Source organism: Cannabis sativa, chromosome X (genome assembly GCF_029168945.1).
Source record: "Cannabis sativa cultivar Pink pepper isolate KNU-18-1 chromosome X, ASM2916894v1, whole genome shotgun sequence".
NCBI classification, from domain to species: Eukaryota; Viridiplantae; Streptophyta; class Magnoliopsida; order Rosales; family Cannabaceae; genus Cannabis; species Cannabis sativa.
Genome location: NC_083610.1, coordinates 58,401,681 through 58,427,478, shown reverse-complemented (window position 1 = coordinate 58,427,478; position 25,798 = coordinate 58,401,681). Strand labels below are relative to the sequence as shown.

Below are 25,798 nucleotides of genomic sequence, written 5' to 3'. Positions count from 1 at the left end.
ATTTGAATCATTGTTAGTTAATTTCCTGTATTGAATTATAGTATCTTTGCAATTTCAATAATAACAATTCCAAAAAAATGAATATTAAAAATATTATGGTGTTATTGCTATGACATTTATGGTTTTTAAACATAATGTGGTTCTAAAGATCACATCACCAGATGAGATCTTTAAAGTCTGTACCTTCTGCATGATGACGATTGATTAAAAACCGTGATAAAAACCTAGAAAGGGTTCTAATACGTACACACAAAAATTGTAATACCTGGATGAATACATTCTTATAGATAACTTTTACGCCAATATTATGAGAATTTGAGAAGTTAAGAACAGTGACTAAGGGCTCGTTTAGTACTATTTTATTGTATTTATAGTATTGAGTTGGATTATTACGTTAGGTATTGACTTTTATTAATTGATTATGTAATAATTATACTATTTTCACTATAAACTCGACCTCAACCCCGACCTTGGACTAGGACCCCAAGTTTGAGGCCGCGTTCCAATATTGGACCCGAGGCCGAGTCAAGGTCTAGGATTTAGAGTCAGGTTTGAATTCGAAGTCCGTGTTTGGGGCAGGTCCCCAACCCCGTACCCTTTATATATATTATAATACAAACTAATACTGATCATTTGTTAAGTATTAAATAATAAAATTCACACTGTATAAAATTTATAGTTGTAATAATTAATACAATAGAAAATTTTATCCAAACATAGTGTTCTTTCTTATTTAATAAACGACCCTTACACGTTTAGAATCCTTCTAAACGAGTCCTTAATAAAATGTTTACGGGTCCTTAATGAAATATTTAGTAGCGTTCAAAACCAGCCATTTATAATATCTAGATCAACTTAAATAACTGGATGTTCCAGCCACAGTTTTCTTTCATATTTAAATATAAAAAAAAATTAAACAACAACAAACTAGTCATCTAACAAAACTGAATACAACTCTGAAGTACAAAGAATTAAACTAAAGGAAAAGAATCTCGACTTACACAATGAGCTTCAAGGCCAGTTATCTATTTACCATTTACATATTCAAGTAGGCGCCGATCAAGTTCAAAATATCTGGAAAGAAATCTCTGCAGCATAAACAAAAATTAATATTAACAAAGGCAAAAACAAGTGCTAGTATTTAATACGTAGTTTGTACTCATACCTTTGTTATGGTAGGATGATAACCTTTGTGCTCCAAAACAAAATCTGGAAAACGAGCAACTGCAGTTGCATTCTCAAACAAGATGTACGTGGGAAGCTGATCCATGCTCCCTATAAATACATAGTCATCCTACTACAATTACTTTTATTATTACTATAAATAAAAATAAGTGTGAATTTGAAAAGATTAAAGAAAAAAAAAAGCTTAGTTCTTCATAGTTTATCACCAAGAAATAGTCCAAACTTTTCTGCAGCATTTGGGAATACTCCAAGGTCAACCATTGCAAAAGATAAATTTTTGTTTGAGTATCTGCGGCAGAGAAACATAAGCGATCATGAACCTCACGAGAGTTATAAAGTTGGTAACACTAATAATCAATAAGAGCTTTTTATAAAGATGATAGACATTAGACAAGAAGCATACGTAATTGAGAGCTCAGGAAAGAACCGACTTGTGCGTATGCAATCAGATGAATAGGAGGAACGCAACTCTACCTATCAAATTAAGAGTGTCACTCAAATGTTCAGCATAATGTGAAATAAATTAAAGATATTGCCAGCAAGCCAACTATTTTAATTCTCAATCTAAAAATTTGTGAGACTTGAGTTTAAGATTGTAATTCCAGGGACCTAAAATCCAGCACAGTAATTGGTATTAGGCTGAAATAAATGTGAGTTTCGTTCTGTTTCCTTTTGAATGAGGTCGAGGGTAGGTTTGAACTAATGTATATATTTTGGTATGAAGATAGATAGGACTAGCCTCAAGGGAAGTATAATATGGGATAACATTGACTGCAATTACACAAATGAGTAAAGGGATGCAAAAAATAAGAAAATCTATTAGATGTACTATGTGTTGAATAATTTCGGTACCATTTTGTTATTTTCCTAGGAAATTATTGCAGCACAAATTAACAGTCGAAGTGTGTATTTAATGATAACAAAAAGTCAGAAAATCTATTAAACTAACCAGCCAAAATCTTGACGTGTTCCCTTCAGTTAACAAGGCTTCTAGCTGTAGAGGTGTTAATTTACTAGAAGTACCTGGAATAAACGAATAGACTTCTAAGTACAGAAAATTTATCATCATTTGGTACAAGGAAGAAAAGTTCTGAAGAGAAAGTAAATAAGACAAAAATAGTATTAAATTGAAAAAATTATACTATTAAAACTCGTGTTTACATCATACCTGATCCTTGGAAAGCAGGTTGTTGTGTTAAAATATACATAACTACAAAAAGAAATGATAACAGGTTAAAACTGAATAAAAAAAATGGAATTTCCACTTCCACCAATCGAAAAACAATCAGCCATGAAATAATCCATGGATATTTAACAGCCTCCTTCCAAACAACTTAACTGTACAGAAAACCTTAATTTTAGCTTTTCTCATTTCAAAGGTTCAACAGGATGATGAAATTACTATTACAAAGATGAAACAGAGAAACTTTATCATATTAATCACAAGTATATTACTTCCGTAAATATACAAGCCTAAATCATACAGTATAAATAAGTTTTCTGTCAACGATTATTATGACATATGTTGCCTTAAAGGAAACCTGAAACAAGAGATAAAATAATGCCTACCTGAAAAGGCAACAATGTACCAAAGGGCCAGATTATAATCCATCATTAATGCAAGAGGAACGAGAAAAATCTGTATGATAAATACAAATTTAGAAATCAGAAAGGAGACATAATCCAGATCTAATATTTCAAAAGAAATAAGTTTGTTAGATTTTTGTCCTTAACTTTGAAATTAGCAGTATTTTTTAGGCAATTTAGCTTTTCACATAATTCGGCATTTTATTTTTTCTGAACTTTATAAAGGAATTCTTTTAAGACCAATCTGTATTAGTTAGTATTATTACCTTTTATAATGAATCATTGGTTTTGATAAGCAAAGCCTGGTATCTTAGGTATTAATTTTTGTAAAAGAAAAAAAAAATAAAGCTTATACTTCGAAAAGCATCTGAAGGCTTATGCCTCGCCTTCCAGACAAAACAACTAACAAACTAACCATTTTAACTAGTGCTTAAAATTAATCACAGTCCTTAAAAACGATCAGTTTAGCAAGTTAGCAATAGCAGTAGCCTTTACAAATAATCTGCCCAGAATCTAAAAGACATATCACGAAAATTCTAATATACACTAATAGCCATTTGATTTCTTAGTTTGTACCCGACAAAAGTTACAAACAATCAACATAAGGAAACAGCATTCATTGAGTTTACCTTTGCAAAAAACAGAGTATCGCCAATAAACCCTTCCCAGGTTTCTTCTCTAACCATCTGTTGCAATAGGAGGGAAAAGTTTTATCAAACACTTGCAGCTAATTATTCAATATTGTTAGATAACTAAATAAAACAGTAATTCTTCTTCAATTCACAAAACATTCATGAACATGACAAGCTTCTTTTAATAAATTTTGACTATGATTGTCACCTGGGAGAAACAAAAGAAAACTAGATTTATTATTAGAAATAATTGGCAAAACGTTTTCTCACGTCGGCGTATTTGGCACTGATGCAAAATAGAGTCTGCCTAAAAATTCGATTAAACGTTTAGACCAAATGTCTGAATTTCTAAAAAAAAATTGCTTTCTAGAGTGTTTGAGGCTTTTTTTTTTTGCAAAGAACGTCGAAAGTAGGCTGCAAAAAGAGTTAAACAAACGAGAGGTCATTTTGCCAAATAGTATTATAGTCCAATTGTGCATTATCAGAAATGAATTCTTATCAATACAATCGATGGATCGTTTACTTTATTAACGTATATTTTACAAAGATATATTTCGATCAGTCATAACCACTTGGGCAAAAGTTCAAAAACAAAATGATTTGATTTGCATTGATTCAATGAAAAGGAAAACAAGATCTGAGAAGGCAAAGGGTACACATCCAGAATCAAGATTACGAAGAATGAAGCTCATACCTTGATAGCAGTTAAAACGCCAAAGGCCAAAACCGCTTGAATTTCCTGAGAAGGACAATTCATAGTTAATTTAATAACAAACATACATAATTTGGAGAATCGAAGAGATGGGGAGATGAGATTACTCGATAAATGAGGCGATTGGCGAATGTAGGACTGAGTACTGAGACTGAAGATGTACGGATAACGAAGTAAGAAAAGAAAGCGAGGAAATGGTACATGTAATAGGGCTCGGTGAATATTAAGTTGAGCCAATGCGCCGCTTTACTGCGCTCACCCTCCATTGTTGTCTCTCGATCCGAATCACCTTCTAGGGTTCCAAGACCAAGAGTGACTTTATTTCCCACCAAAGTTGATCTAGATTCTAAAACTAAACGATGGAAACTGAAATGACATAGTAATTCTCATGTCTAGCGAACTAAGGATTTAATCAAAATTAATATTATCATTATAAATAGAAATTTTTATATCAAAAATCTAATTTACACCTTTTATTACAAAAAAAAACCCTACACGCCTACATCAACTTTTTTACTTACCATGTTTGTTTTATTACAAAAATACCACTTAGTCATCATTCCATGCACAGACACGTGTGCTATCCCCATCACTCATCAATCAAATCTCACTCTCTTCCCTCTCTTTTTTCATTTTCTTTCAATTTCATTTTCGATTTTTCCTTCTGTTTCTAAGTTGTTTTGAAGATCAAGTAACCTCCATTGATAAGCTTAACCACCCATTATTGATCACGTTTTTTCCCTCTCGTTTTTTGTTCATCCACAAAATTTCAACTCCCACTAAACCCACGATTTCTCAACTGTTTTTCCCTCTTAGTTTCATCTCTTTTCAAATTTATTTATAAGATGGCAATCACTCGTTCATCATCATCACCTTCTCCAGTTCTCAAACAAAAATCGAAAATGGGCAAGAAAACTTTGGCCAACAAATCCAAGGGTAAACGCCCGATCCTTGAAGACTATGATTCTGATTTTGATGCTCCACTGACCAAGCGTGGGAGGCCCCATTCTTCGAAGAAAACGAAGCTCAACATGGAGGAGCAAACGGTTCCAGAAATTTCTGGGAAAAAAACTTGTGCCTCTGCTGAAGATCGAACTCAGGTTGGTTTTAAGTTTCATTCTCGTTTCCCCCTTTTTCAACATTTACACTTTCCCCAGATTTTTGCATTTTTTTGTTCATTCTGCTTTGTGTAATTTTAGGGTTTCATTTGCACATTTCGTTTTATGTTGTTTAATTTTTTAGTTCTTTATTGTTGGTTTTGAACAATTTATTTTGTTCTTTTCTGGGTTTGGTTTTTAAATTTGATTTTGTTTTCTTTTTTTTTCAGTGTTTGTTTGTGCTTTATGTTCTGTGTTTTGTTTTCGTTTTTAGTGTGTACAATCAGTCGTATGTAGTTTCTTATTAGTTTTTTTATAGTTTAATGTTGTTATGTTTGATGTGTTTTCGATTTTCATTAGGTTTAGTTGTTTGCTGTTATTTTTTAGGTTTCAAAACGATTTCAGATCTTTGCTGTTTATTTTTGTATAGTTGTATCTGTTTGGTAGTTTGTTTGTTGTTTGTTTATAGATTTATTGTAGTTTTCCTACTGTATTATTCACTATTAATAATTTATTGTGTTGTTATGTTTGATGTGTTTTTCGATTTTCTTTAGGTTCAGTTGTTTGCTGTTATTTTTTAAGTTTCAAAACGATTTCAGATCTTTGCTGTTTATTTTTGTGTAGTTGTATCTGATTGGTAGTTTGTTTGTAGTTTGTTTATAGTTTTATTGCAGTTTTCATACTGTATTATTCACGATTATTAATTTATTGTGGCCATTTTGGTTATTTTGCATGTTTGGGACTACAAATTTAGTCCTTCTGATTTCTATAGATCCAAGTGTGTATGCACTAGTATTTTTTTGTGATAGATAATATTAAGAACACTTTATCTGTTAATTTGCTTTCTATGTTTCGTGAAACTCAGTTTGGCCATTTTCTAGATATGCCTAGTTTGTTTTTCATCCGCAAGTTGTACATAGTTTATTACTGAGGGAAGTTTTCCAGCCCAATCCTAAAGAGTTTTGGGCTAAGGTTGCTGGCCGTTGCATACGGTTTAGTGCTGAGAAATTTTATTTGATTTCTGGAATTGATTGTTTCGGTGATTGCAACAAGTTATTATTTTCACAGGAAACAAATCAGTTGGTAGAAATTTGTTTCCGTGGTGTAAAAACTATTGACCACAAAGCCATCGAGGATGCTTTTTTGGGTAGTCGGTGGGGTTTGGATGAGTCTCTTGGTTTGAAAATGGCTGTTTTGTATTTTATTCAGTGTTTTCTTCTTAGCAATACTCCTGATAAAGAAGTATCTAGGTTTGATCTAGATGTTGTGGATAGCGGTCGGTGGGACGAGTATTGTTGGGGTAGGCAGTCCTTTAAATTGACAATTGATTCATTCAAAGGTAGAATTCAGCATGGGATTATTATGAAAAATAGGAAGGCAGAGAAGGGAGGCCAGTATGATGGCTGGTATAGGGCTTTGGGATGTCCTTGGGTTTTTACGGTTTGGTTTTATGAATGCTGTCCTGCTATGGTGAACTCTTTCTGTAAAAGAGTTTCATCTTCTATTCCAAGGATTCTGAACTGGAGCAACACCATTGTCACCAAAAATCCAACTCTTCGAGACTTGAAGGGCAAGATTTTTGATTTTCCGTTGGACAAGGTAATTTACAGTTTCTTTACTGTTTCTTTTCAGTTTTATTTATGTTGTTAATTTTTAGTTTTTTCAATTGTTTTAATATTTTCATATTATGTTTGATTATGCTGTTCAGTTGAAGATCAAAAACATGTGTCCTACTGATGAAGAGAGGCAGAAGCTTCAACTTGACGGTTTATTTCTCGATGAGTCTATTGATGACCGTGGTGTAGCGAAGCAATCCTTTGAGAGTGGGTCATCTTCAAAGAAATCTGATTCAGCGGATATTGATTTGATGAAATCTAAGTTGGAGATGGTCATTTCGAATCAATCATCATTGGCCGAAGACTTCATATCCTTGAGGTATTTTGTTGATCTTAATTTCAAGTCCGTAATGACTGTAATTAAGGATATTCAGGAGAAGGTTAATGCCATTCATCGTCGTCCTTCTAATGAGGTATTTATTCATATTTTATTGTTTAGGTTTTTTCATATTTTTTTTTAGTTTCTTTACTGTTTCATTTATGTTGTTTGATGCAGGGAAAGTCATCTGATGAATTAGTAACTCAAGGATATGAAGATCAAAAACATGTGTCCTACTGATGAAGAGAGGCAGAAGCTTCAACTTGACGGTTTATTTCTCGATGAGTCTATTGATGACCGTGGTGTAGCGAAGCAATCCTTTGAGAGTGGGTCATCTTCAAAGAAATCTGATTCAGCGGATATTGATTTGATGAAATCTAAGTTGGAGATGGTCATTTCGAATCAATCATTATTGGCCGAAGACTTCATATCCTTGAGGTATTTTGTTGATCTTAATTTCAAGTCCGTAATGACTGTAATTAAGGATATTCAGGAGAAGGTTAATGCCATTCATCGTCGTCCTTCTAATGAGGTATTTATTCATATTTTATTGTTTAGGTTTTTTCATATTTTTTTTTAGTTTCTTTACTGTTTCATTTATGTTGTTTGATGCAGGGAAAGTCATCTGATGAATTAGTAACTCAAGATTCTGATGATGATGGTGATGGTGATGATGATGATGATGCTGAGGATGATGAGAAGCAACTGCCTGATCCAGAAAATATTGATTCCGACTCCGACGATGGTGGTGAGTTGGTTAAAGTTGGTGGTGATGCTGATGATGCTGACAAGGTTGTTACTGATATTGCCCCTGCTGATGTGAATCCATCTGAGGCTGTTGGAGGGACTGATAAAAATGCTAAGGATGTTGAGAAGCCAAAGGGCAATGAGTCTCGATTGAAGGGGGATGATTTCTTTGATGGGTTAAGCCAGCTTGAAATAGATGATGATCAAGTTGTGTTGGCTGGCTTGGAGGCTGTTGGTAAAATCCATGTAAGTGTATTTTTAATTGGTTGCAAGAAAATTAGGTTTCTTTTTGGTTGCTCAATAGTTTCTAGTTTGTTTTGCAACTGTTTAAATGCATTCTTTCTTTTTTAGGTCCCCGCACCCAATCCAGATGTTGTTGGTCAAAAGTCAGATGCCCTTCATACTGATGAAGAAACTGAGGACACTGTCTCTGATACACCTCTGTTGGATAAGAGGAAGCGTGCTCTGGCCTTGAAATCTCCTTTTGTTGATTAAGGGTCTGCTGATGTGGGGAGCACTCCAATGGAGCTTATGTCCTCAGGTTCTCAATCAGCTGGGGATGATAGGGATTTTAAAATGGTGACTTATGTGAAGGGCCTTTATGCTCTTAATGATGTGTTTGCTGATCCCGTATCTCCCGAGATTGAGGCAAAATTTGACGCTTGGATTGGTGAAGGATTGCTTAAACATCCTAGGTGACTGTTTTTATTAAATCTGTTTTTGAATTATGTTTAATTTTTCAGTTTTATTCTGGTTTTAATGCTATTTTTTTGTTGTTTCTTTGTTGTTTTAGGCATTACAATTGTTATGTTGATGGCGCAAAGAAATTTACCCCGGGTTTTAGGCTAGGTGTTGATTATGTGGAGGATAAAACTTGATTTTATCATTTGGCTACATGCGACATGTTTATAAACGACTCGGTAAAGTTTCCAATTTCCATTGTAGTTATGATAGTTTGTTTTCAGTTGCTTTATAAATGTTTTTAAGTTTTGATACTGTATTTCAGTTTTTTAACATTTGTTCAACCTTTTCATTTGTGTTTCTGTGTTGCTTTTATTTCAGCATATGAACACCATATTCTATTACCTTCGAAAAAAAGGTAAATATTCTTCCGCTGTGACGTTGAATTTTGCAACAACTGATTGTCTCTTTGATGATTCCATCCAAGCTTTGTACCACAAATATAACAAAGCCAAGTCAATGAAGACTAAGATGTCACACATTCACGCTGCCCACCCAATAGCGCATTACATCCGAGATTTGCGCATTCCCTGCTCCAAGCCTTGGTATGAAGCCGATCATGTGTTATTCATCATCAATCTAAGAAGGGAAAGTCATTGGATGTTTGGTCGTCTTGACTTGAATGAAGGGATTCTGTTTCTGTATAATTCTTTGAGGACTGCGAAAATGAATGCTGCAGCTAGGAATGCCACGAAGGCTTATTCTGTGTTGCTGCCTTTGTTTTTTGATTTACTTGGTTTCTGGAAGAATAGGTCACATGCTCCTGCTTTAGGTTCTGACCCTACAGCTCCCTTAAGAATCGTGCAGATTAGTGGTCTGCCGTCTCAGCAGAAAAAGTGAGTGTTTCTTTTAAGTTTATTTTATGTTGTTTTTTAGTTGCTAAACTGTTTATATTTTTTCTATTTTTATAGTGATTGCGGAGCATATGTTGCTGCATTTGCCGAGTTCTTTATCCACGAAAAGGATGTCCCTGCGAACTTTGATATCGAAGTTTATCGTACTCGGCTTGCTGCACTTTTCTTTTCATATGGCCAAAGGAAAATTGATGAAAGCATTGATAGCAAGGATGAGAAGCAAAGCAAGTCTTCTAAGGCATCTAAATTGAAAATTGTTATTATGTATAACAACGGCAACCAAACTATTAAGAAACTATAATGCAACTAAAATATGAAACATTTCATTACATTTTCTCTCAATGAGTCCACAAAGTTGTCGACTAATTTCTTCTCTGCTGTAGGTGTTAAAAATGTTGTTGTTTTCTGTGCTTTTTTCCTGTTTGTGTATGTCCATTGTTGTATCAAAGCTCTCAATGACTCCATCAGTGTTGTGATTGGTAGCTCTCTAGCTGCTAAGTTTGCTGCATTTAGAGATTCAGCAATGTTTGAAGTCATAGTTGAATACATGTTGTTTTTGCAGTGGTATCTTGACCATTTGTGGTATCCAACTTGTTGTAAATATGGTCTGACACGGATGTCCAAGCTGTCCAACTCGCTCATATGGTATTCAAATTTCCTCTCTGTGTATGCTTTCGCAGCGAAGAATGGTTTATCCAGCTTGCTTGCATTCTTCTTGAAGGTTGCTTTTAGGTTGCTTAACAGGTGGTATACACAATAGCAATGTGTGATTTCTGGAAATACTTGAGCAGCTGCCTTAATTATGCTCTCATGTCTATCTGAGATCAAGCACTGTTCCTCTCTAATCCCATATGTTTCTCTTACTTTTGTGAAAAACCATTGCCATGAGTTGTTGTTTTCTGAATCCACAACAGAAAAAGCTAGTGGAAAAATGTGCCCATTTGCATCTTGTGTACAAGCAGAGAGCAATGTACCTCCATATGTTGATTTAAGGAAAGTTCCGTCAACAACTATTATAGCTTTGCATTTCTTCCATCCTTTTATTGAAGCATCTAGTGCGACAAACAAGTAGTTGAAACTGTTGTCATCCTCTGTTTGCATGTGCACTATTGTTCCGGGATTAGTTTTTTGCAACATGTGCAAAAAACTGGGCGAAAGCTTGTATGATTCGTTGGCTTTTCCTCGTAATTCTTCTTGCACGTGCTCTTTGCTTCTCCATGCTTTCATGTAGTTCATTCTCACCCCATACTTGTGTTTCATTTCTCCTCTGATGTCTTGTGGCGTTTGAGTTGTTTTTATGTTGGTAAATTGTGGCTTGATGTAGTTTCCAATCAATTTCGTTGTAGCTTGTCTTTTGTCGGCAAATCTTATGTTTAGATCACAAGTGTGTATCACCTTTCTGTCGTACTTTCGAATGATGAATGACTTTGTTGGCCCATTTCTGGATGCCGTTAGTGCCCACTTGCATTTTGGATCCAAACAACAAATCTTGTATGTTCTTCCACATGATTTTTTCACTCTGAATTGGAAGTTGTTCCTAATTGCATAGAAACCAAGCACACTCTGCAGTGTTTCTTTGTCTTTGTATATTTGTGCTTCTTCTATTTCAGGATGTTGCGGATCTGTGATTAGTAGTTCGTCATAATCTGTGATTTCTGGTTCCTTGTTTTTGTTGTTTTCCAGTTGCTCAACCATCTCCTCTGCCACAAGTTTTGCATAGTCCATGAAGTCAAAACTTTCTCCCCCAAATTTCGGTACTGTAGCTTCAATTGTATGTTGTTGATTTGTTGAGTCTTCTGTTGTTGCTGCATTGTATTCGATCGGTTGGAAGGCGCTTGTATGTGTAATTAATGAATTGTCATTTCCCAAGAATGATGCATTGATGATTGTTATTGGGTTGTGGATGACATTCACACACAATGGGTATGTTGTGAAGTCGGGGTCCTTCAGTTTGAGTTGTATGTAGAAATGCAGGCTTTGATCATCCTTTATCCTTAGTGGTTGGTATCCTTCCTTCACTTGATATTTCAGTTGCAAAACAGTGTTTTCTTGGTTGCACTCCAGGACATCTTTGAGTTTCTGTTGCAAATCTTCATAGTTACAATTGGCTGAAATGTAGTGTCCACTGGCTTCATAATTTTCATAATTCATTCGATCATCGAATTGTCCATTGTAGAAGACTAGGAATGGAATGTCTTTTCCTTTCCTGTGTTTTTGCAATGTTTATTAGTCCGAGGCAACGAATTTTAAAACTGGTTTGATTCTGTTATGAAATAGAGTACAAACTTACTTTTATCTCTGTCCCTTTGTTCAAGCATTGTATTTCCTGTCCTGATTCCTGCTTTTGCCATTTTTTTGTTGTTAATAAACTACAAAGAAACGAGAATAAAACTATTAAGAAACTTCATTAAATATTTGGGAAACTAACCATTTCTCAAACTGTTTTGTCCTCTATCTTTTCCAAAATAAATTCCTGCAAAAAATGTAATGAAACTATTATTAAATGATTATGCAACTGTAAATCAACTTAAAAAACACAACTCTTTCCTCAAAATTACATAGTTCTTACTCATTGTCACTTTTCATCATGTTTATTCGAATCAGATCAATTTCCAACTATTATAAAACTAATTTGCTACCATTTACATATATCGTACCTTGTATATATGCTAGCTTTTGGTACTCGTCAATTGACACTTCTTCATGATTTGTAAACCATTTTAAAACGATATTGCAACTGTAAGGCAACGCAAAAAATTAAAAAAAACCCTTATTAGTATCATGTGGTTCCTTAATTAGAATCAGTTCTTGTTTTTTGTTGTTAGAATATGAATTTCCTGTTGTAAACCGGTGAATCAACCAGAATGCAACTGTGTATGACGTATATCATTGTTGAAAAAAATTTCATTTCATACCTTTTTTTGGATTTTAGGGAAAGCTCCAGATCTGTTCAATACAGATTTAAATTGCTTCAATCTGGATTTTCAACGCTCGTTTGAGTGATATTGCACGATAAAAAACCAAAATCAAATGTTTAATTTCAGTTTCTCCACGGTTTTCTGGTCTTTTTTTTTTTTTAATTTTCTGTTCAGATCCTTGGATTTGTTCGTTTCCTATCGAAATTCGCCAGAATTGATGGTTGTTCTACGCTCGATGTGGTTTCATTCTGGTTGCGTAGCCGACTGCATCGATGGAGGTTCCTTCATCGTCTCCGTTCGTGACGTGCGGCTGAAGGTATAGGTGAGGTGGTATTTTTGTAATATATTCATAGTGGGCTGTACAAATGTTGATTGGGCCGGCCCACAGTATTTTTGTAATATTTTATCCCTTTTGGAATTTTCCTATTTTTTTCCCTTATAAATATCATTTTTTATTACAAATATAGGGATACGATTTTGTCCCGTGATGTACTTTCACGGAAAATGGCTTAATGGTTTGCCCCTAACGACATTTTTGTAAAGACAAGTTTGTAAACCAACCTGGGGTTTTTTCTTATCTTAAATGCCTTGTACTTTGTTCGAACTTAATATAATTGTGTTTGCTTGCGTTTTTATTCACAATGTAAGCAATTATATTTTGATCAAATGTAAAGTACTTTTTGAGTTTTTCCATTGCTCGTAATTTTCTTGTTTAAGCAGTTAGTTATCTACCAAACTTTTGATTTTCGAGCAGTTGTCAATTCTGCCTCGCTATGGCAGTTATAATTTGCCTTAAGCAAACTTGAATATACTTTTAATGATTTTATCACTTTGTATATTTTTGATTGCTTGTATGAATAGTTAAATTATCTATCCATTTATTAGGTTTAAGTATTTTTATCAAGACGTCTTGATGTCTCGTTTAGTACTTTCCTATCTTGAGCGAACCGTTAATATTCAGATTTATACGCAAGTTATAACTTTTGATTTCCCTTTCCCGTCAGATACGTTTTTAATCAAAAATTATAGTTATTTGATCCCTTCTTCGTCAAAAAGGTTTGATCAGGATGCTATAATAATTCGACCCCTCTCTCGTAAAAAAGTTTGGTCAGGAAGTTATATCATTTTGACCCCTCTTTCGTTAAAAAGGTTTAGTCAAGAACCTTTAAAAAATTCAATTTTTTTTTTTGAAGTGGTGGGTTTGCATTATATCATGTATTTTCAGATGAATTCTGATTAATCATACACAAATGCCCCTTAAGTAATTTTAAAGATTAAAACTTTGTAATTACTTAAATAATAGAAATGATTTTCTTTATTCATAACTGAAATTAAAATATTACATTAGTAATGTGAGTTACATCATTTATTTATTGGTAGTATGGTCGCAAATGTTCCACGTTCCAGTAGTTTTTTATAAGCGAGCCATTGGGTCGAGCCACCTTGTAAACTCCAATTCCAACTACTGCTTCGATTACATATGGACCCTCCCAGTTTGGGTTGAACACTCCTGCGGATGCATCCCTCGTGTTTGCAAATACCCGCCTTAGCACCAAGTCTCCAACATTGAATAGTCTTTTCTTGACTTTCTTGTTGAAATATCTTGTAACTCGGTGTTGATACGCTGCATTAGTGACTTGCGACTAAGTTCGTTTTTCATCAAGTAGATCCAAGGATAACTTTAAAAGTTCTTGGTTTTCTTCTTGATTATAAACTCTCTCCTGTGAGTCGATATGTTCACTTCAACAGGCAGCATTGCTTTCGAGCCAAATGCTAGCGAGAAGGGAGTGTGTCCCGTTGCCGTCTTCTCGGTAGTTCTGTGAGCCCAGAGTACTTGAGGTAGCTCATCGACCCACCTGCCTTTGGTAGCGTCTAACTTCTTCTTGATAGTATCCTTTAAGGCTTTATTAACAACTTCCACTTGTCCATTCTCTCGAGGTCTGGATACTGATGAGAAGCTCTTAATTATTTTGTTCCTCTCGCAGAACTCAGTGAACAAGTCGCCATCGAATTGGGTTCCATTATCAGATACTATCTTTATGGGAATTCCAAACCTACAAACAATGTTCTTGATGACAAAGTCGAGGACTTTCTTGCAGGTTATGGAAATAAGAGGCTCGACCTCAGTCCATTTAGTGAAGAAGTCGACTGCTACTACCGCATACTTGGCTCCTCCTCGCTCAGTGGGTAATGTGTTGGGTTTTATGCCCTAAATAAAACTCATTTCAATATAATCAGATTTACTTATTAATATAGATCAATAATAACATTTAATGTTGCATGGTTCACATGATTTATTTCATGATTATATGTACATAATGTATAAATTCATCTGTAACCCTTTTCACATACTTGATCCTGTTTATTGTGCTGTCAACACATTGGAAAGTAAACATGACTATGTGAATAAAGTTTCCTAGATTTATCAGACACAGGGTTTTATTGATATGATAATCTACAACAGAGTTTACTTGCATTTGGAGAAATGCTATGTTCTTTCCAGAGCATTGGTTAAAGTAAAGCTCAGGTTGGATGCATGGAGTATGCATCGGAAGGGACCGATATTGAACTTTGACTTAGATTTATTAAACTTACCGTAATATCTATTCAAGTCAATATCGCCTAGTTGATCCTAGATCAAATGATCTTAATCCTGCTATGATTAGGCTCAATCTCAAGAGGTTATTCGTGTTCTTTCATTTGTTAGTTAAGCCTATTTTTAGGTCAGGGTGATACGTACATTTTGGGAACACGGTAGTGCAATTAAGTGGGAGCGCTATCATAAACATGGAATCTATAGCTTCTATCTGGCGAATAGTAAGCAAAGGATGATCTCCTTCGAGCTTGACCAAACGAAAATAAATGGTGGAGATCTCATTTCACATAAGCTGAAATATCATTTATACGGGGTTAAGTGTTTTAAGGATTAAATACATTGTAGGGTGTAACGGTAATCTAATCCCTTTACTGTGTAGATCATTCATATAGAGGATCATTGATCAAATTAGGATTATAACAATGGATAACTAATGATGTGTCTATATGGTGGGACATATAGAGCATTCTATATACTGAGAGTGCAATTCTAAGTTCTATGGGTGGATACAACGAAGAATTAATAAGTTAGTGAATTTTAGTAATAAATTCTTGATCTACTTATTGGAAGCTCGGTTATATAGACCCATGGTCCCCGCACTAGTTGAGATAATATTGCTTGTAAGACTCATATATTTAGTTTTGATTAATCAATTATAATTCTCAATTTAGACTATGTCTATTTGTGAATTTTTCACTAAGTAAGGGCGAAATTGTAAAGAAAGAGTTTTAGGGGCATATTTGTTAATTATGATACTTTGTATGGTTCAATTAATAAATATGATAAATGAAAATATTATTTAATAATTATTTATAGTTATTAAATAGTTAGAATTGACATTTAAATGGTTGAATTAGAAAATTGGCGTTTTTGAGAAAATCAGATGCAGAAAAGATAAAACTGCAAAATTGCAAAAAGTGAGGCCCAAATCCACTATGCATGGCCGGCCACTTTTGTAAGGTTTTCCCTCTGATATTTTCATTATTTTAATGCCAAATAATTCAAACCTAACCCTAGTGGAATGCTATAAATAGATAGTGAAGGCTTCAGGAAATTTACACGAATTTTCGACACTTTCTTCTGACTTTTCATTCAGAAAAACTAAGCCTTTCTCTCTCCCTATCTTTAGCCGCCACTTCTTCTTACTCTTCCCTCTTGAATTTCGAAATTCTTAGTGTTAGAGTAGTGCCCACACACAGCAAGGGATACCTCAATCATAGTGAGGAAGATCGTGAAGAAAGACTTTCAGCAAGAAGGAGTTACAACACTAAAGAATCAGAGAAAGAGATCCAGGTTCAGATATTGATAATGCTCTGCTACAGAAAGGAATCAAGGGCTAGATATCTGAACGGAAGGAGTCATATTATTCTGCTGCACCCAATGTAAGGTTTACTAAACTTTATATGTGTTTATTTCATCGTTTTAGAAAGTTCATATTTAGGTTTTTAATCAACATACTTGTGAGGATCTAAGATCCTGGTAAAATAATTTCCAACATAATGCCCCAATTAGGTCAATCCCCCATATAAAAAATGGGTAGGGCAAGGTCATCATTCTTAGTTCTGTTGGGAGCACGTGAGGTATATGTGAAAACCTCTGACACTTATCACATTTCTTGACAAACTCATAGGTGTCCTTATTAATTGTTGGCTAGTAGTATCCTTATCTAATGATCTTTTTAGATAGGCTTTGCCAACCTGCATGATCCCCACAAAAGCCTTCATGAATTTCTCTGATGATTTAGTTCGCTTCTGTAGGGAGAACACACCGAAGTAGAGGCATTGAATAACCTCTTCTATATAGTTTGCCTTCAATTATTGTGTAGAGAGGCACCGAATACAAGATTTTTTGCGCCTCATTTTTGTCAGTTGGAAGTTGTCCGTCGAGTAGATAGTTGATTATAGGAGTCATCCATGTAGGAGAACTCTCTATCATCTCTACATCTTCCGTTTCACATATACTTGGCTCGCTTAGCATCTCCACCAGTACTAAGTTCAATCCATCCAAGTCGTTCTGCGAGGCCAGTTTTGCCATGGCATCAGCGTTGGAGTTTTGTTCTCTTGGAATTTGCTTGATTTTAAAGTAATCAAATCCTTCCAAGTTCTTCCGAACCTTCTCTAAATACTTTGCCATTTTCAAGCCTTTAGCCTGGTATTCCCCGAGAACCTGGTTCACAATCAGCTGTGAATCACTATGGAAAATAAGATTTTTGACCTTCAGTGCCTCAGCTATCTTTAAGCCAGCAATCAAGGCTTCATATTCAGCCTCGTTGTTTGATGCATCAAATTGAAATCTCAAAGCATAGTGAAACTTAAAGCCTTCTGGTGAGATTAATATTACCCCTGCACCCGAGCCCTGCTCGTTGGATGCCCCATCCACATATAACTTCCAAGTTTCCGTATCTCGATGAACAGGCAGAATTTCTTCTGGAGTTATACCTTCTATTAAGAAGTCTGCCAAGGCTTGGCCCTTGATGGATGTTCGAGGGTGGTATGTTATGTCGAACTGCCCCAGTTCAATTGACCATTTTATCAATCTTCCAAAAGCATCTGGTTTTGATAAAACTTATCTCAAGGGCTTATCGATTATCACTTTTATAGGGTGTGTCTGGAAGTACAACCGTAGTTTGCGAGACACATGGACTAAGCACAAAGCGAGTTTTTCAAGAGGGGGATATCTAGACTCTGCCCCTAGTAACCTTTTACTTACATAGTAAATAGGTTGTTGGTGCTTACCCTCTTCTCGCACTATAGTCGCACTAATTGCATATTCTGAAATAGCTAGATAGAGGAGTAACGTTTCTCCAGTTATTGGTTTCGCCAAAATTGGAGGCGTCGCTGGGTGCCTTTTTATGTTCTGAAAGGCCTCTTCGCACTCTCCTGTCCACTCAAATTTCTTATTGCCTCGCAATACATTAAAGAATGGCAAACACTTATCAGTTGACTTCGAAATGAATCTGTTGAGTACAGCCATCCTTCCAGTCAAGGATTTTACTTCCTTAGGCTTTGTTGGTGATAGCATGTCTATCAATGCTTTGATTTTTTTGGGGTTTGCTTCGATACCCCTCGCGTTGACTATGAATCCCAAAAAATTTCCTTAGGAAACTCCAAAGAAACATTTTTTTTGGGTTTAGCTTCATGTTATACTTCTTTAATATTTTGAAGCATTTCGCGAGGTCTGTGGTATGATTCCCACTTTTTACTGGCTTTACTAACATATCATCGACGTAAACCTCTATGTTTCGGCAGATCTAGTTTGTGAACATCTCGTTCACCAATCGCTGATATGTTGCCCCAGCGTTCTTTAACCCAAACGACATGACTTTGTAGCAATAGAGTCCTATGTTGGTTACGAAGCTCGTATGTTCCTAATCTGGGGCATGCATTTTTATCTGGTTATATCTAGAATATGCATCCATAAATGACATAAGCTCGTGCCTAACAGTTGCATCCACTAAATGACTTTGTAGCAATAGAGTCTCATGTTGGTTACGAAGTTCGTATGTTCCTAATCTTGGAGATGCATTTTTATCTGGTTATATCTAGAATATGCATCCATAAATGACATAAGCTCGTGCCCAACAGTTGCATCCACTAACTGGCCGATCCTGGGTAGTGGGAAACAGTCTTTTGGGCACGCTTTATTCAGATCAGAAAAATCAATACAAGCTCTCCAAGTTCTGTTAGGCTTTGGGACGAGAACAGGATTGGCTATCCACGAGGGATAAAACACCTCACGTATAAAGTCATTGACTAATAACATGTCCACTTCCTGTTTTAGTGCCCCTTGTCTCTCGGAATCCAAGGGTCTCATTTTCTGCTTCTTCACTGGGTAGTTTGGATCGACATTTAAATGATGGCAGATAATGTTAGGGTCAATCCCTATCATATCTCCATGGCTCTAGGCGAATTGATCCTAGTTCGCCCTTAAGAAACTTATTAGCTGCTATTTTAGCTGCTCGTCCAGGTTCTTCCCAATGTAAACACACTTTGTGGGATTTCCTGGGTCGAGAATAACTTCTTCCAATTCTTCAATTGGTTTTAATAAGTTTCTTTCATCTTGAACCTGGGGGTCAAGATCCTCGTCCTTCTTTTCACTTTCTTCTGCCAAGATCGCCATTAACTGATGACTAGCTTTTCTATGCTGCAACTCTATGCGATAGTAATCGCGAGCTAGCATATGGTCGCCTTGCACCACTCCCTCACGTTCTGGTGTTTGGAACTTCAAGGATAGGTGCTTGATCGAACTAACTTCCCCTAGTCCGATCAATGCTGGACGGCCCAACAATATGTTGTAAGCAAATGGCTGGTCGACAACTAGAAAGTCTTGCATAACTATGGCGGATAAGGGTGCCTCGCCCAAGGTTAATGCGAGCTCGATTATGCTCAGACTGACAATACTGTCACCAGTGAAGCCGCAGATATTTACCATACAAGGCCTCAATTTGGCTTTTTCGAGCCCTATCTTCCTCAGCGTTTCCTTATAAAGGATGTTTATTGAGCTTCTGTTGTCTATTAATACCCTCTTTATCCTTTTATTGGCGAGTTGAATGGTAATCACCAATGGATCGACGTGAGGATATTGTTGGAATATGTTTTACCATGATCTAAATTTACTACCATGTATGTTATTTAACATCCTAAATATAAATTTCTAAAACAATGTAATTTAAACACATATAAAGTTTGAGAAACCTTACATTGGGTGCAGCGGAATTAAATGACTCCTTCCGCTCAGATCTCTAACCCTTGTATCCTTTCTGTAGCAGAGTATCAGTAAGATCTGAGCCCGATTCTCCTTCTCTTGAATTGGATTCTTCACAGTCTTACACACTATGATTGAGTACCATTTGATGTGTGTGGGCACTTACTCTATCACTATAGGGTTCGAAATAATGAAGAGAGAAATAGAGAGGAATGGTTCGAATAAGATAGAGAAGATGGCTCAAAATTTTGACTGAAGGCAAGTGTGTTCATCATCTTTTAATTTGAGGCCATCACTATCTATTTATAGGAATCCAACTAGGTTTAGGTTTGAATTATTTGGCATTAAAAATTGATAAATAAATGGTAAAATAGGGCATAAGTGGCCGGCCATGGATGTGGGCCCCCACTTTACAATTTTGCCATTTTTTAACTATTTATCTTATTTTCTCAAAAATGTCATTTTTCCAATTCAACCACTTAAATGCCAAAACTATTTATTTAATAATTAAAATTAATTATCAAATAAAATTACCATTTAACATATTTATTAATTAGACTTAATAAAGTCTCTTAATTAACAAATAAACCCTAGAATCTCTTTTCTTCACAATTAAGCCCTAGCTTAGTGAAATTCATAAACTAGATATAGTCTAATTTTAGAATTATAACTGATTAATTAAAATCAATTAACTAAGTCTTACAAGCAGTATTGTCTCAACTAGTATGGGGACAATGGGCCTATACAACCGAGCTTCCAATAAGCAGATCTAAAACTTACCAAGTAAATTCCCTAACTTATTAATTCCTTATTGCATCTACCATAGAACTTGGAATTACACTCTCAGTTATATAGAACGCTCTATATGTTCCACGATATAGATACGCTATAAACATTTAACCATCGTTCTAGTCCTAATAATCAAAGATCCTCTATAGATGATTTACACCGAGTGGGACAAATTTACCGTTTCACCCCTCAATGTATTTTATCCTTAAAATAATTAACTTCCTATAAATGATATTTCAGTAAACTAATATAATCACTGAAATAAGAGCTCTTCCATTTATCTTTATTAAGCCAAGCTCGAAGAAAATCATTGTTTCACTTCTATGTCCAGATAGAAGCTATAGATTCCATATCTATGTTTAGCGCTCCCACTCAATTGTACTACATGTTCCCAAAATGTATGTATCTCCCAGACCAAAAGGTAGGCTTAACTAACAAATCAAAGAACACAAATAACACTCTTGAGATCGAACCTAAAGCATGTCAGGATTAAGATCTTTTGATCTAAGATCAGCCAGTGATATTGACTTAGAAAGATACAACGGTAAGATTATAATATCTTTACTAAGATCAATATCGGTCCCAGTCCAATGTATACTCCATACATCCGAAACTAGCATACTTTGCCAATGTCCTGGAAAGAACATAACACTTATCCAAGGTGTAAGTATACTTTATTGCTAATTATCACATCAGTGTAAATCCAGTGCACTGATGAATCAAGGGACATTATCTTTTGAAGCATATAATCACAATCACATTCCACTGTGTTGACATCACTGTAATTGTGAATAACTATATGTTCTGGACTTAACAGATTTTGTACACATTAAACCATAAACATGAAAACTACATGTAAACATAAATGACTTCTAATCTTCTATTGATAACAAATTAGATTGTATTGTAATGTGTTTTATTTAGGGCATAAAATCCCAAAAGATATCTCACATTTTTCTCGTCTTACTTCGTGAATATGATTGGAGGTTCTTCAGTTTTCACCTTCTTGGAAGGTTTCGGGGCAAATACTGACTGCTCGTTCTTTATCTCTTTCACATATCTCTTTTGGGCGTTATTGCTCTCCTCTACAATATGCAGCCCTCCCAAAATAACCAGGATGTCCTCTCCTTCAACAGGAAGAGGTTGTAACCCCTGGTTGTTTGGGTTGTTGGGCAAGATTCTCTGGTTATGTACATTGCCCATTCTTTTCACATACTGTTTGAAGTGGCCTCGAGCGATGAGACTTTCTATCTCATCTTTCAACTAGCGGCATTCGTCGATCGTGTGTCCAATTTCCTTATGGTATTTACAATACCTGTTAGGATCTCTTTTATTCCTCGCATGCCTCGAGCGATGAGACTTTCTATCTCATGTTTCAACTGGCGACATTCGTCAGTCGTGTGTCCAATGTCCTTATGGTATTTACAATACCTGTTAGGATCTCTTTTGTTCCTCGCATGCCTCATGGGCTCGGGCTTGCCGAAGGTAACCTTTTGCTCATGTGCAAGGTAAATATTCTCCCGAGTTTCATTAAGCTTGGTATAAATTGTATACACTGGCACGTACTTATCATACTTTTTAATAGTTTCTTTTTATCCTTTGACGGTTCCTTTGAACTGTCCTTTCTCTTTGAGCCAGAAGCCCCCGAGTTATCAACTCTTGTTGAAACATTGCTGGGTTTGCCTCCCAAGCCTATTTTCAACAAATTCATTTCTTTTCGGGCTTCCTCTTTTCGAACAAACACCTGAGCCCTTTCGTTGAACTCAGTGATGTTTCTCACTGGACGACCCTGTAAGTCGTCCCACGGCTCGCGCCCCAACGGTTGATGGATCAATAGAGATCCCCGCCTGAAGGGTTGTAAGCTGTGTAATATCATCCAAATTTCTAACTCTTGCAGCAGCTGTGCTAAAACGACTTAAGTATGCCTTAAGTGTCTCGTCGGGCTGTTGCTTTATATTGGTTAGCGAGGCTGCCTCGAGTCGTCTATCCCTGGCAGCCTGGAACTGTTTTTTAAAATCCGTAGACAACTGTTCCTAGGAAGTTATGGAATGGTGAGTAAACTTGTTGAACCAGCTGCTTGCTGCTCCAACTAGAGAGGTGGGAAACAAGATACAGCGTAAATTGTTTGTCACATTACTAGCTCACATTATTATGTTAAAGTTGTTCAAATGTGAGACCGGATCAGTGGTTCCATCATACGATGAGACATGCGAGTTTTTAAATCTCGAGGGAAAAGGGGTATTCATGATATCTGGGTGGTACGACTCAAGCTCCTTGTCTGAGTCATATCCAGATTGTCTCCCTAAATCCCCCACTTGATATCTCCTGAACTTGTCCTCCAACTCGTCTATTCGCAATTGGATAGGATCCTCTTGCTTTGGACCAAGTTGTTGGCGAAGATCAGGTTTCTTCCGATTCAAGTGCTCTCGTAGATCCGGCTGGGAGTAATTACTAGCAGACATTGTTTCACTCATAGACTGCGTCCTACTCACGGACCTCGTCCTCGAGTGACTCGCAGATTTACTGGTTCCCATACTTTCTCGATCATTAGCTCGTCGAGTACTTTCTCCTCTTCGAGTTGATTGACTGTGGGTCCTTGAACGCCCTGAGGTCACACTTGCTTCTTCATGCTTTGTTCTTTCCCCTTCAGTGTGGTTTGTCGTATTTCCCCCATTAGGGTCTGACGAGTCCTCTCTCTATGGGTTCGCGAAGAACACTGGTAATTTCTCGCAGGTGACCTACGTTCTCCAAGTTGAGTCCAAGATCTTCCTCATTTTCATGAGCGATTTCTTGTTCATCAGTTTCTGGTTGCCTCCCATTCTCATTTCTATGAGAGGGTTCTGGCTGATCATTCCGATTTTTAAGGGGAATTTCATTTTCCCTAGGTTGTTCTTCCTGGACATTTTCCTGTCTCCTGGTTCGTGAGCCACGAGGTCTGCCTCGTGGTCTTCTCACTCCAGGTTCAGGTTGATTTTGAGCGTTAGTCTCCTGTGCTGCCCTAGCTGCGGCTGCATCGCGCTCTAATTCAGCATTCTGTCGTTGTGCCTCCTTCAGGCGGCGTCTAAGGTGGCAGTTTTTTGTTTCACAAGTGCTCTCTCCCATAGGCTGAGTACCTCCACGATTGGGTACCTCATCCCTTATTCCAGGATTCTGATCATTCCCACGCTGAGTTCTCCTCGAGCGTGTTGTTCACGTACAAGGACCAACATCAGATTGGGTCCTCCTAGAATGAGTGGTCTGAGTGCTGGGGTCACCCTTAGGTTGAGTTCTCCTAGAGCGGGTGGTCCGTTTAGACTGTGAGTCGGAAGACCTTCTGAAGCCCATGGGCTCTTTCCCAGAACGGTGATGGGTTTCTTCGTGTGGCGTATAAACGTTTTCTGGGTTTTTAGCCATGAAGGAGATGGTTTTTCTTTTAAAAAAAAAAAAGAGGGTTTTTTTCTGAGCTTTTTTTACGAAGGCTCTCAATGAAAGCATTAAACTGTTAACACAGATTTTCGTTAACCAAAAATTGAGCCTAATAGTGATAATCTCACACAGAAAAATAAAAACAGTAAAGGAAAATGTATGAACACAAATAATTTTTCACGTGGTTTTGCAGTTAAAATTCTGCATAGTCCACGAGTCAATCTTACTAGATTTCTGATAGCTTTTCAGGGCCTTTTTCTTATGATTTTTTCGCCCCTTTTTAATCTAACTTGCCATTATTTATAATCACATAGTAGGTAATTAATTACAAAGTTGACTGTAATCTTTACAACGTTTACCCCATGAAACGTGGGGTTTGATTACATATCACGTAGTATAAATGCAGTTATTATTTGAATATCACAACGTTTACCCCCTCAAGTACTATCTTGCATAGCAAATAGAAAAGACGCTTAAAAATAATAAAATTAAATAAAAAACAATATAATATAATTTGAAAATGTTTATAATTGTGTATTTAAATGTTAAAATACAAAAATAACCCTATATGGTAGACCCAATCCCATATAAAGGCCCAAAACTAAAAGGGTAAATGGCGGCAAAACTCCCAATACTTTGGTTTTGGTTTCACTAAACCCCCACAACCTAAATTTCTGCGGGTAAACCCCCAAAACCACTATTCTGTTAGCAAAAACACACTTCCGTTGAAATTTAGCTGTTAACTGCCAAGTTGGACTGGACCGAGGACACGTGGCACAATTTTATTGGTCCAAGTAAAAATTATTTAAAAAAATTAAAAAATTAAAATAAAATTAATTTAAAATTTAAAAAAAAATAATTAAAAATAATTTTTTTTTCTTTTTTCTTTTTCTTTTTCTTTCTTCTTTTTCTTTTCTTTCTTTTCTTTTTCTTTTTTCTTTCTTTTTCATTTTCACGATACCACCTGCTTCTTCTTCTTCTTCTTCTTCTTCTTCTTCTTCTTCTTCTTCTTCTTCTTCTTCTTCTTCTTCTCTCTCTCTGGTATGGATACAGGTAAGGTGCGACGAGGAATACCAAGCTGGAGCCGTTGCCGAGGACCACCAAGCCAGCGTCGTTGCCGAGGACGAGGACCACCAAGCCAGCGCTTTTGCCGATCGATCTCAGCCACGTACCGCGAAGAACCACCGAGGACCGCCGGTTAGCCCCGATTCGATTCTCTGCTCAGCCCCTATTTGGATTTTTTTGTGTTCTTTAGATTTAGATGGGAAAAGATAATAGTTGTGGGGAAATAAATTTAGGGTTTTTAAGTATGAGTTTTTGGGCTGAGATTTTGTATATATATATGTGTGTATGTGTGTGTTTGTTTATTTGTTGGATTTGGATTTGTTTAAATTGGTTTGAGTTTTACTTTGTTATTTTTTTTTTGTGATTTGGATTTGAAAAATATGTTGTGTGGTGATTTTGGTGGGTGGTGTTTTGTTTTGATTTTTTTTTTTTTTTTTGTGATTTGGATTGAAAATAGGTAGTGGTGGTGGTTCAGTAGGTGGTGGTGATTTTAGAAATGGTGGGTGGTGGTTTTGGTGGCTGTAATGTAAATGGTGGTGGTGATAATTTGTGTGAAAGAAGAAGAAGGTAGAAGAAGAAGAAGGAAGAAGAAGAAGAATGAAAATTGAAAAAAAAAAAAAAAAGAAAGAAAAAGAAAAAGAAAAGAAAGAAAAGAAAAGAAAAAGAAAAAGAAAAAAAGAAAAAATTATTTTTTATTTATAATTATTTTTTTTTAAATTTCAATTTAATTTTAATTTAATTTTTTAATTTTTTTTAAATAATTTTTTACGTGGACCAATAAAATTGTGCCACGTGTCCTCGCTCCAGTCCAACCTGGCAGTTAACAACTAA

At 36.0% G+C, this 25,798-nt stretch overlaps 1 protein-coding gene across 1 annotated transcript; it reads right to left on the bottom strand.

Annotated features, from left to right (window-relative positions):
* Positions 1-704: 704 nt before the first annotated feature.
* Positions 705-4,520, bottom strand: LOC115705877 (uncharacterized). Its single transcript, XM_030633327.1, has 10 exons — positions 4,224-4,520; positions 4,099-4,143; positions 3,402-3,458; positions 2,755-2,824; positions 2,354-2,395; positions 2,135-2,208; positions 1,589-1,659; positions 1,392-1,474; positions 1,166-1,275; positions 705-1,088 (listed from the first exon to the last, which is right to left on the bottom strand). The coding sequence occupies exons 1-10, from the start codon at positions 4,380-4,382 to the stop codon at positions 1,026-1,028; spliced, it is 774 nt and encodes a 257-aa protein (XP_030489187.1). The 5' UTR covers positions 4,383-4,520; the 3' UTR covers positions 705-1,025.
* Between the last annotated feature and the right edge of the window lie 21,278 nt (positions 4,521-25,798).

Bases quoted from the DNA above. Each gene is read 5' to 3' on its own strand.
- LOC115705877 (XM_030633327.1), bottom strand. From the start codon at position 4,382: ATGGAGGGTGAGCGCAGTAAAGCGGCGCATTGGCTCAACTTAATATTC. The intron at 2,209-2,353 runs GTATGATGTAAA...CGTTTATTCCAG, and splicing joins ACCTGCTTTCCAAGGATCAG to GTACTTCTAGTAAATTAACA. The intron at 1,475-1,588 runs GTATGCTTCTTG...TCTCTGCCGCAG, and splicing joins TTTCCTGAGCTCTCAATTAC to ATACTCAAACAAAAATTTAT.